Source organism: Rattus rattus, chromosome 5, assembly GCF_011064425.1.
Source record: "Rattus rattus isolate New Zealand chromosome 5, Rrattus_CSIRO_v1, whole genome shotgun sequence".
NCBI lineage: Eukaryota > Metazoa > Chordata > Mammalia > Rodentia > Muridae > Rattus > Rattus rattus.
Window position 1 is genome coordinate 81591449 of NC_046158.1, and position 12679 is coordinate 81604127.

At 36.8% G+C, this 12679-nt stretch overlaps 1 protein-coding gene across 1 annotated transcript in view; it reads right to left on the minus strand.

Annotated features, from left to right (window-relative positions):
- Window positions 1–4450: 4450 nt before the first annotated feature.
- Caprin1 (cell cycle associated protein 1) overlaps window positions 4451–12679 on the minus strand; it is a 31676-nt gene continuing 23447 nt past the window's right edge. The window contains exons 12-19 of the mRNA XM_032903815.1: window positions 12485–12546; window positions 11744–11854; window positions 11438–11587; window positions 10487–10637; window positions 7948–8142; window positions 7264–7364; window positions 6911–6974; window positions 4451–5343 (exon numbers count right to left, since the gene is read on the minus strand). Of these exons, the coding sequence (XP_032759706.1) occupies window positions 5279–5343; window positions 6911–6974; window positions 7264–7364; window positions 7948–8142; window positions 10487–10637; window positions 11438–11587; window positions 11744–11854; window positions 12485–12546 (899 nt within the window). The 3' untranslated portion in view covers window positions 4451–5278. The remainder of the gene's footprint in view (window positions 5344–6910; window positions 6975–7263; window positions 7365–7947; window positions 8143–10486; window positions 10638–11437; window positions 11588–11743; window positions 11855–12484; window positions 12547–12679) is intronic.

A 12679-nucleotide genomic window follows, 5' to 3' on the forward strand; every position in this document is an offset into this window, starting at 1 on the left:
TTAGCTATTTGTACCGGAACTCTTCTACTGCAGCTGTTAATGAGCGCCTCTATAGCAGGGTTGTACGAGGCAATAGCTGTTGCTAGTGTAGGTGTTGTTATATCAACGCCCTAACTTCTAGTAACATGAAACTAGGCCACTAACTGCTTTATTCATCTTACTTGAATTTCCATCCCATAGGCAGTCTGGGAGTATCTGTAGACTTTGTACCCACCATCCTGGCCGCTGTATTTTGCAGGCTCTTCTTAGACTCATAATATGCCAAGTGTTCCAAAAGCCCAACATTGGGTCTCAAGGCTTGTCCAACATCCACAGGAAATACCCATAAGTATTTCTGCCTTCCTTTTGGAATGAAGCACGTGAAATTGGTTTATCCTATATTCTTGGACATCACAAGTCCTGTTATCTAAAACGGAATTCCTCCTCCAAATTTACATACCAACAATTTTTAATATCAATCCAAATTTCAATCCACTTAAAACTTCATGATGCCAGGCAATATTGTTTTGAGTCACCAATATGGCCTTTGATTTAATACTAAGGTTCTAAATACACCTAATAAAATAACTTTGTTATAGTGGGCAGAGAAGTCCTATAAGGTGGTGGTGACACAAGCAAAACCCAAAACTTAGAAATGACCATTGAGAATACTCGACTTTAAAAAAAAAAAAAAAAAAAAAAAGGAACCAGTATAGGAAGAGGACATAAGTGGAGAAATAGGAATTCTGCATAAGTAGCCCAGATATGGGATTTTGGTTGTAATGAAAATGTCACTGAAATTATAGGGACAGAAATTGTGGCTATGATTCCCTTAGTCACTGCAAAATCTGACACCATGTCAGGGTACAAACAGGGACAATTGCAATGAGATAGTGTATAGTCAGATTTAGGGTAGCCACAGTGCTAGATGGCTGAGATGCCCATGCTGTGAAGTATGTGATTTTACTTAAGGCCTAAAGTTTATAAAGACATCAAGATAGCTTTCAGCTTACTGCCCACTGCCCCTATCAAGCTGGACTGAAAACAGTTGGTGTAGAATACTATTCCAGTTTAGCATATCAAATGTGTTTAAGAGAGGATGGGTATGGGAATAGAGGAATAGGGGCTCTGTCCCTAGAGTCAAAATTCTTGACGACACCTGCTGAGCCATTTCACTGGCCAAATACTTTACTGTGAGTTTTGAATTTGAGGTGATTGGCACTTAGATATTTCTAGACAAAATAACTATAAAGAACTAATATTCAGAATGGTGAGATTGGATTAGGTCACTTGGATTAAATAAAGCCACCCATCAATGAAGGCTTACAGGACCTGCACAGGATACTCAGTGGTGACAGGTGATAGGGAATCTGAAATCCTTTCAACTTATACCTCAATTTACACTACTTACAACTCAATTTTTTGCTGCAAAGAATGATGTACATTCTAGATTCCATTGACCCATAAACTTTTCTTCTCAACACTGCAGTGAAGGTCTTTTCAATGGTAATTTTATTGGATGGCCCACTATCCCGACACCCCCGAACAATACATACACCATTTTAAAGCCTTCAATAGCTTCCAAATGTTGATACAAAAACTAAACATGGAAAACTGCCTTTTCCAGTTTCTCCAGCCAGATCTTGCTAAAGCACAAAACATCAGTCCCTGGAACATATGCCTCTGACTCTTAATCCAGTTTGCCATTCCTCATCCTTATGTTAGCTGAATTATTTTTCAATGTTGTCTTTCCTGATCATACTAACTACATCATGTATTTATCATTAACTGCACTGTTGAATCATACCACTTACTACATACATCTGGGCCACTAGTGTCTTGGGTAATTTTGTCACCACTGAAGAGTTAACACTGGCAACATAATGCCTGGCAAGAGAAACCCAAATGTACTAATAAATTTCAGGTTGTCTCCCTAAAGAAATATAGTACTTAAGGAAATTAATACTGACAAGTAGATATACCAGAACCTCACAGATGCTGCTCACAGTGAGGGGCAAGGCTACGCAGGAAACTGGTTCACAACAAAGTAATAATGTACAGTGCTTCCAGTACCAAGACTGAGAACATACAGTAGTCTAGCCTTTTCCTTAAAAAGACCACACCCAGAATCTCTCTCAAGGAGCACTTAAGGAGTTTTCCTTAGGGTGTATGCAACTCACAGGCTTTGCTCAAGGACTATAAGCAATCATGTTTCATATAATTTAATCTAAGGAAATTTACAGTAGTTTCTAAGTTTTTCCAGAATATTTATAAATTCAAAATAGTAAAGGCAAAAGGCTTAATTTACTTTTCCTGTTAACTTATACTAAATAAAACTAAGAGTACTAAATACCTCAAATGGGATACAGCTTCAGAGCTCAAGGTTGAAATGAACAGTATGATCAGCCTAAGCTACACTTACCCCATTTCCCTGAAGTAGATGTACCACTGAAAATTTAACAAATCACCTGGCCTATATATGAAGCTGTTCAACTATATTCTGCACTTAGAAACTGGTTGTTTGCCAAGCACCTTAGTGAATGAACCTGAGAATAAGCATACATTTTCATGTCTCCTTAAAAGTTTCTATACAATAGCATTATATAAATGCATATGTATGTGTGTGTACACACACATATAGAGACAAAGAAGTTAATTTATTACAATCATTCAAAGGTCAAGTTTTTAATATCAAGATACAATGATCAAAAGAAAGAGAACGGATGGAAAAAAAATTCATCTCTTTTTAGGATTAAGGCCCTGGTTTAATAAAATGGCCCTAAGCAAAAAGTAATCAATGGCATGCTACCTTTAGGGGGGAAGGGGAGCATTTCATCATACATGTGGTATCTATACCCACTGTTAATTGTGCATGTTAAGAGACATGTAGGGCCATAAGCTCCCTGTACTCTGGTAAAAGACACTTGACCAAACAAAAGGTCTTCTGCACCTAGACAAGCATTTGCATATTATATAAGATACTGAGTAACAAAGACTCAGATCTTAACCAAACTACTTTAGTAGTTCTTTGTCCAGTGAGATTCCTTTTAAAATAGTCTGAATTGAGACATTTAAAAGTTCTATGTGCTAGAACTGCAATGGTAGAGTAATACCTAATTATATGTTGCTCGTGAAAGGAATAAGCAACTTAAAAAATTAAAAGGTTAAAAAGTACAAACACAATTTGCCCTACACTTTGGGTAGAAGCCTGAAATAGTAAGACATTCTCATTCATTTCAGAACTCAAATTCAACACTAAACTTATTTTCTTCAATTTTGCTTTCTTAATATCATAAAATTATATTCTACACATAACACACCATCTAGGGATTACCCAATAAACCACAAACGCTGTGTCCATCCCAATAAAATGCAACTAACATATGGTTGTGGTACATCCCAGGCAGTTGTCATTTAAAGCACACAAGTGTAGGTGCTCACAAAATGTTCTTGGCAAAAATAAACAGATAACCCTTCCAATATGATGTACCATAACCACACATGAGAAAAGTCAAGAACTTATTTTATTTATTTTAAAATAAACATTGACAATTCCCCATTATCTATCACCTTACAAAACTTTTGAATGTGGAATGATCAACAGCCTAAGCAGTTTTAGTAGGCTACAAAACCAGCAAAAACTCCAGTTGTCTAATGATGAATATCTGAGAACAATTGTTTTGAGTGGCTGATTACCAGCTTGGGGGAAAAAAAGTTTGCAAAAGGCTAAAAGTAAAATTTAATTTCTTTACAGAAAATAACATTAACGTAGTAAGTAGCCTTTGCTTTTAACAAGTGGAATTAATTCTCCATGGCGTAGAATGGAATGGGACAAGCAGCATTCAGTTCATAGGCACACAGCTAGTGCTCAAACTGCTAGCACAGATTCCAACACAGGACATATGGCTAAGTCACTGCTAAACTTTCCATCTCTGTCAAACTGTACACTCTCTCTATGCACCTAAGGCAGAGTCAACACTTTGAGCATACGTGTCTCCTTGAGAAAAGGAAAGAATTCAATCAGGGTTAAATTAGACAAAAGATAAATGGAAATACTTCAGAAACAGCTACTAGACATAACCACGAAGTCTGTGTGTGACACTAACAATGCATGGTGTGACTCACTTTAGCTGCTAGCCGTTGAACACCAGTGTTTCAAGATACAACTTTTAGAGATGTTTTATTTGTTTTGCTTATACCATCAGAACTGAAACTACTGTCTGCCATTTCCTAAACCAGGGGAATGAATCTTAAACACATACTGGTGCTTTTCAAAAGATAGCAATTTAAAAGGGTGGTAGCAGCAGACATTTGATATCTTTTTCTTTACGAGCTTTCAGGCTGCAGGAGAAAACCATGTGACCAAAAGTGTTATGATTATCCATCCATTAGCGATCTTCATCAGTACCTATTACCAATTTGAGTAACAATACAGCAAGATCCAGGGTTAGTGATGACAATGCACATTATCGTGAGGACCAATCCTCATGTAAGTCATTGTTTCAGAGAAACTGTTAAAGTGTTCAAAAGGTATCTAAATAATTCACATTGAGCACAGAGGCAGCCCATCCAGATTATACCCCATATTTGATGCATATCTTCCAGAAGAGTCAGTCAAAGCCTGATTTGCATCTGGGCTTTGTCTTACACAGTATCCACTAGTAAAGAGCAATTTACATGTGTTTTCAATCACAGTCGTTTGGCCAGAAGACTAGTGAGTGCTATGACAGGGCTGGTGTAAGCCAGCCTCACTTGTGTGATTAGAACCCATGCATAATTTGGTATGCTTCTAATCTGTCCGTGCTCCAATTTAATGGGAAAAGCTGTGAAATGCAGTTGTTTTGCTAAACCACACTCCACTCCTTCCATCTTCCTTTCAAGGAAAATGCTTTAAACTTTGTCAATTACCATTGAATAATTCTAGGGCTGATTGTAAATTTTATCCAATGTCAAAAAGTCAATCTTGCATTTTTTTCCAAGCCACTTCAACTAACTATGGAGATATTATCACCCCATAAGTATATAATGTTTTACTCCTAAGCAAGGGTGAGGAATCTGAGTATCGTGTGCAAGGCTCAAGATGACGCTTAGGACAGAACATGCAGAGTAAGAATAGTTCCTTCCATTTCCAGGTAATATGAAGCTGACAATTGCAGTCCTGTCTTTATGGGATGAAAACAGTCCCTTTACAATAAGTTTCCTGAAAGGGAGAACAAATAGATAATAACTCTTCTGGTAACATATTATGGTACACTGGCCAGTGTGTTTTTGGCGATTAAACATAATCCTGTGTATCACATTAATTCACTTGCTGAGTGTTCATTTGCGGCATCCCTCTGTTGGGTCTTGGGGGCCCTCCACGACCTAGAAGACAAAAATGGCATTTGATTTTTCTTTCAAGTATTATTTGTTTTGCCTTCAAGCAGACTTTCATCTGAAGTCAAGAAGCATGTGGGCAGCTTGTCAGCACATTATTAGGCTTAAGAGGCCAATTCTTCAAGTGTTCAAGTTTCAACTGTCCTTGAAAATGTTGTCATGTGCAAATTTGCTCATGTTCTCTATCTAAAAGAAGAGTAGAGCTAATGGAGTATTCCACCAGTACTCATTCATTCATTCATTCAACAAGTATTTATTGAGTGCCTACTATGTGCCAGGCACTGTCATGAGGCGATGGGAATAGATACAGCAGTGAGGACAGACAAGGTACCTGCTCTCGAGGAGCTTCCATTCTAAGGTACACGCTAGCTTACATTGCAACAGTGAGTAACATCGTACTATCAAAATTAATAAAAGCACCAGAATGAAAACAGACCTTTTCACCTAAACTGTTAAAAAGAAACTACATAACATTCAAAATTGTATAATGACTTGTAACAGGTAAAATAACTTTTTACATGCTGTTAAAACATATTTTAGCTATCATTTAACTCAACTTTCATAGAATATGCTACAAGGTGGGATAGAAGAACATAACCCACATTCACATGCAAATACCTTTGATACTTCAAATCAGTATTTCCCAGATGACCCATTAACCTTTTGTTTTAAAGTACTTTCTTAATGGTAAATTGCCACTAGCATTCAAATTAAAGTACTTTATAATTCCTCCTTAATATACATTTTATACATGTCATGGCCAGCCAATAACTATAAGAGACCCAATTCTTTAACCTCCTTCAATCAGAGAACCATTTAGAACTTCAGATTACATGAAATGCTACCTGTAATTGTTCAACAGATTAACTTCCTGCCCATGTAAGAAATTATTTTCCATTACATGAAAAGACAAATGAAGAAAAAAAAAAAACAAAAAACAAAAACAAAAAACTCTTACATCTATCCTTCTTAACTTTAATGACATCAGGTTCCTGAGAATTTGGAGATCTGTTTGAGCATCAGCAATCAGTTGGTATTTAGATCACTAACGCTGGTCTAAAAGTGTTCAATTTCCAATTAATTATGTCAATTCTAAATGGTTCTCTAGATATAAGTGGCTTATCTGGCCAATTGAAGGGCTTCTCAGCCTAAAATATAATATGCATGTTTCAAAAATCAAAGAGGGTAATAAATTTATATAAATGTTCAAGCTCGTTCCAAAAGTGTCTTACAAAAAGTTTCAGTAGGTACTTCCTAAAAACATTTAGCAGGTTTTAAGACCTGAAAAATAAATTTCCAGTTGGAAAAACGCTTTTCTGAGGCAGAGAAAATGTTCTGATTTTCAAGACAATAACAGGGAAAGTCATTCAAAAATTAAAATTTGGATTCAAGATGAAATTTTAGAAACAGAGCATTTCATTTAATCTTTAGCAACAAGTCTGGAAAAGATAAATGTTTTCCTAACATGTAGCCTACATGCGGACTATGAACAGTTCTTCCAAGGCCAGAACAGAAGCTCCACATAGGAGCTAGGATCACCACCACAAAATATTACCTCGTGGGGCTCCCCGTGGTCCACTCTGCCCAGAGCCTCGCTTGAAATTCTGCTGATATCCATCCTGAAAGACAAGCTAGTTAGTTGTGAAAGGAAAGGTAGTTTTGGTTAATTATATCTAGTCTGATAGCTTACCAATAGCAAAATATATTAACTCCTTCTAGACATCAGCATATTACAGCTAAGTCTGAGATTCTCTTAAGCAAACTACATTAAGTGGCTGTCTGTAATAAATGTTTAAAGAAAAACATGTTTTTTCAAACAAACAACCAAAAAGCCAAAGTCATATAACAATGCATGTTGGACACCATAAAATTAACCCCAAATCACTTAATTACCCTATATTTACATACCCGCTGGTAGCCAGAGTAGTCCCGGGGAGCATTGAACTGAGACTGTGTATAGCCACTGTTTGGAGTGTTGGAGAATGAAGAGCGGTAACCATCATATCCTCCTAGAATTTAAGATGAGAAAATAACTTACTTTTCCTTACAAGGAATCTGCTTTCACAAAGGGAAGAGTAGAGTATTACTCTAAGTAAAACTCTAAGCCACACTAGTAATTCAAACTAACTTTGAATTCCCTGCCTCGATCCAATCTGCATATCAATATCTAAGTACCATCCGTCATAGAGGATGACACTTTTTGTCTACGTAGGAGCAGGCACACCCACCATACACACACACAAAATCCTTAAAGAAACTGTTAACTCAGACAAACCTATAAATAAATGCATGTATAGCAACTCAATTTTTCTCTCTCCCAGTTTTGTCATTTAAAAAGCTGTCAAAATAAGTCAGGCAATATAAGGTGGCACAGGCCTTTAATCCCAGCACCCAGGAGAAGGGCAGGCGAATGAATCTGAGTCTCAGGTGACATACCTTCAGCACACATGTCAACTGTTTAAATTTTCTATTAAGGGACTAATGCAGAGAAGGAACTATCCCAAAAATCATGAGACATACTTCACATTTTACAAATCAGGAAAGACTTGAAACTGCAAAAATTAATCAGAAGTTGACTTTTTATTTGTTTACCTCTAAATCCATTGGCAGGGCCCCTGTATCCATTCATCAAGCCTCTGGCACCACGAGACCCTCCTCGAGATACACCGCGACTGTTGTAATAAGGCTGACTGCTACGTGGAAAGCCGGTGCTCTGCTGGGGGGGCTGCTGGTGGTTACCAGGCACTTGATGAGGCTGGTCCTGGGATCCATGGTAAGTGCCAACCACTGTTAAAAGAAAGGTTTATAGACATAAAGAAGTCATTACCATTCATTCTCTCACATGCTTCCTGAACTATATGAAATGTTCTGCACTCTACTATTTTTTTCATTTTTTTTTTTTCTTTTTTGTTTGTCTGTCAAGACAGGGTTTCTCTGTGAAACCCTGGTTGTCCTGGAATTAGCTCTGAAGACCAGGCTAGCCTCAAACTCACAGAGATCCACCTGCCTCCGCCTCCCGAATGCTAGTATTAAAGACATGTTCCACTACTGCCTAGTTCCTGCATTCTAGTCTTAAAGTTCAGTTATTTGAATAAATTTGCCTAGTACTAGGAAATTATAATCAAATCCCTATTCCTTCCCTATCCACCTATAAGACTGAGCTAGAGGGTCATTTCCCAAATAGTAATTCTAAATCTTTTAAAGCAGAGCACACAAATAATTTGGAAAGGCTCTACATGACCAACACCTGTTGAGAATAACTGACCTTTTAGCAAAAGTAGATTCCATAATTCACAAGATTGATATGAGCAAACAGTATATGTCATTATTTCTCATTGTAAACGACCTTAAATAATCAAGTTTTCTTACAGTTTACTAACTGAAACATGAAATCATACCCATAGGTGAGTGATTTCATATCTGAAACATTAGAGACTTTCAGCTTAGCAGCCATGGGTGCCTAACTAAAATGACAAATACAGCCAACGTAGAAGACACTAAAGGTACTCACACTGGCATTCTACCTACTGGAAGGGCTAGTTCTAAGAAGGCACACATTAGGCATGCCCAGAATTCAGACCTGTGCATTCCAGGCCAGCCTATTTTACATAGCAAGTTCCAAAACAGAGAATGCAACGGGAAAGAAAAAAAAAAAAAAAGATTCTTTTTCAGATCCTTTTTGTTGTTGTTTCCATGTAGTTTCTGGAAACAAATTACCAGTCTTGTCAACGTAGACACTTTACTACTCTAACAAAAGATGATGAAGTAAAAATGAATGATCACCAGTAAGCTATATTTGGAGTGATGAAAATGAGGTGGCATTTGCCCCAAGACATGAAAGTCAAAAAGCAACAAGTACAAGTGAATAAATTCAAGAAATTGCAAGCCTGTGACCCACACTGATGTGGAAGTAGAGAATTGACACCAAAGTTGTCCTCTAGATGCCACACGCATGCTGTAGAACAAATGTGCACGCCAACAAATTAAAGTTTTACTTTACTTACAAGGCCTTTAAATTTTTATGAGTATGAGTATTTTGACTGTGTGTATTAGTATATTATGTGTGATGAAAACATGAGGACCTTACAGGCAAAGAAGTTTTTCAACCTAGTCCACCAATTACAATCAATGTGTGTTTTCCCCAACACTATTTATTGCACACCATCATTAAGAATCAATCCAACCTCCTACTGCCAAGTATCATGCAGCAAGCTATACAAACAATAAACAGCTAAAAGTTTCTACAATTCAATAACCAATTAATAACATTAACTGGTATGCCACTCTAAAACGGAAACTTCCCTAATACTGTCAAAAAAAGTACGAGACAGTTGAGCAGGTCAAAGAAACTGGTACAGAAGTACAGCTGTGGCATGCATACCCAACATACTTCCCCAACACACACACACAAAATTAATTAAAATTTTAAGACTGAAAAATCTCCTTTCCCAGTGTCTAGCCAGACAAGTATTGTCCTCACCCTTAACAAGGAAACTTCTCTTTCCAATGGAGACCATTAAAGAAATCCACAACTAACCAAAATGCAGAACAGTCCCAACTAATTCATCTACAATGTAACTCTCCTGGCTCCTAAGGTTCAGGATTATTGCAGAGGGAGGTAAGATTGTTGAGACAAAAGAACATGCACTTTTCTTTTAGAGTCTGTCTCCTAGAAGCATCAGAAGCTACATGCATGAAGTCTCACCAATCTGGAAGCCTAAATATGACTGAGCAAAGATAACACAACACCAAGATAACATAAAGAGAATGGGATAAACCCATGAGGCCTCAACCTAGACAAGAGCTAGAGGAAATCAAGGAATGTTGAGAGCAGCAGAACTAGTCTTCCTCAGTAGAGAGCACAGCAATTGACTATCCAATACTAAATGGCCATCCCTAAAAACATATATACAATTAACATTATATAGATTGATGAGGTTGTAATATGTATTGAGGAATAAGCATTTAACAACAATTAAAAAGAGAAAATAGGCAATGAATTTGAAAGGCGGACATACATGGGAAGTTTCAGAAAATAGCATTATAATCTCATTATATTATAATCTAAAAACCCAAAAATTTTAAAAAGCAAAATAAAGGACTGAAAAGAAAGTCACCCTGGCCTTCTTACCAGTTTGCAGCTGGTCTTGTTGAAGCTCTGTTTGTTCCACTTGGTGAGGCTGACTGGAAAAGCTCTGGTTATAACTGGCCTGGTACTGACTCTGTTGTTTTAAAGTTTCTGGTTCATTAACAGGAGGAACTGGGGCATTCATATTAAACACCTGTAGCAAACCAAGTAAATGAATGATTGGTTCATACCTTTACTTTTGGTTTAGATTTGGATATCTCAGTCTTCCCTTCAAATGTAATTAAAAACCCCCAAAAATTCAAAACACACACATCACCAACAAAAAAAGCTTTCATGTACTTTCACTGACTTCTTGATAAGATACCGTAACTCATTCAAATTTTACTCTTAATAAATTAATGAAAAAGGCTTAAGTGCTTAATTCTTCAGGCATTCCTTTGTGCACTAATTCAACTGTATTCTAGGTTATAATACTTTTTCTAGAAATTATACAACTTAAAGATAATACTGACAAACCAGTGATAAGTATATAGCATCTAAATTTTACTTTCAAACATTTCAGTAAAATAAAGATTAAGCTAAAAGAGCAAAATGTCAACAATTCTATAACTAGGTTATAAGTCCATGAGTACTATACTAAGCTTTTCTTTAAAGATGTAGTGTGTCTTTATGTGCATGTACTGCACACATGTGGGGGTCAGGACAACTTTCAGAATTCTGTTTTCTTCTACCATGTGAATTACAAGGATAAAACTCTGGATATCAGATTTGGTACAAGACCCCTTCCCAACTGATCTCTCTCTCTGGCTCTTTGTTCAATCTTCTAACCTTTGAAATAAAGCGAAAAATATGAGTTTATCATAGCACTCAAATACATCACTGAGAAGCTTAAGAAGCAGAGTTTAGTGATCAGCAAAAATAACACATTACAAGCTCCAGCTCAGCTCCATTTAGTGTGATTCATAGTACACCAGACAATGTTAAATTGCTCACCGTTTGCATGGATTGGAATGGAGCTGCATTTACATTGATTCCACTGCTATGCAAAGGTTTACTTGCCCCAGCCTGGAACACTTGAGGCTGAGAAGCAGCAGGAAGGGATGATGATGCTGTAGTCTGCTCTGTATTTAAAGATATTGTTGCCTAAACAAGAGCAAACAAACAAATGTACTTTAGTGGTAAACTAATTCTAATTTATACGTACTAATAAATATAACTTTTATGAAAGTAAAATCCAGGAACAGAAAGAATCACATTTATAAAGTACCATGCCAATTCACCCTTGGTAACGGAACTTGCCTGAATCTGATCAATGGGCTCCTTTTGTGGCCGCTGCTCTGCAGCATGAGACGGCTGGTACAGGGGCTGAGACGCAGTGTACCCCTCGCTTGTGGATGAGACCAAAGGAACCTACACAGACATACAGACCTCAGACTTATTTTCTCCTAACAAAATTAAAGACAAACAAATTATACCAGTCCTAATACTGATGCAAAGAAAAGTCCTGTCTATTAAGATGAAGAGTTTCATTTTGAAACTGTAAGATTTTATACAATACTTGCTGGATAGATGGCACACACCTTTAAGCTCAGCACAAAGGGGACTGGGCAGCGGGGGAGTGTTGGCAGATCTATATAGCAAATTCAAGGCCAATAAGGGCTACATGTGTAGACTCTTTCCCAAAACAAAATACTTAACAATTGCAAGCTATAAATATTTAAATCTCAGTTAAATTTAAACCTGTCTAGTAAGTATAAAACCCTAACTTGTAAAATAGTAAGCTGTTTTAAATGCAAACAATTGTTTCATTTTAATGCAAGGATTAATGTTGAAAAAAAGGTCTTAGACAAGGTCTAAGCATGAAAACTTTTAGTTACCAAAAGAAAACCAAACATAAGCATGAAATAAGGGCTGATTACAAACTGCCAATGACTTTGTAACTGAACACTCAAAAAGTGATCAGATGCAGCGAAGACTAAGCTGACTAAGCAGGACTGGACTCTAACAAACCTAATGAATACTAACTCTTATCCATCTTACCTGTGTGGCTTCTGGTTGTACAGGAACTTGATTAGATTGGGCAAGTCTAGATTCAGAATGAACTACAATATTAAGAAAACTGTTACACAAAATCAAATTTCTTCAGAGAATCAAATTTTTTAACTATTATCTAAAATCATACACATAGTGTAATGGCAAGTTTCTATAACTAAGTGATTAATGAACATTTTCAGA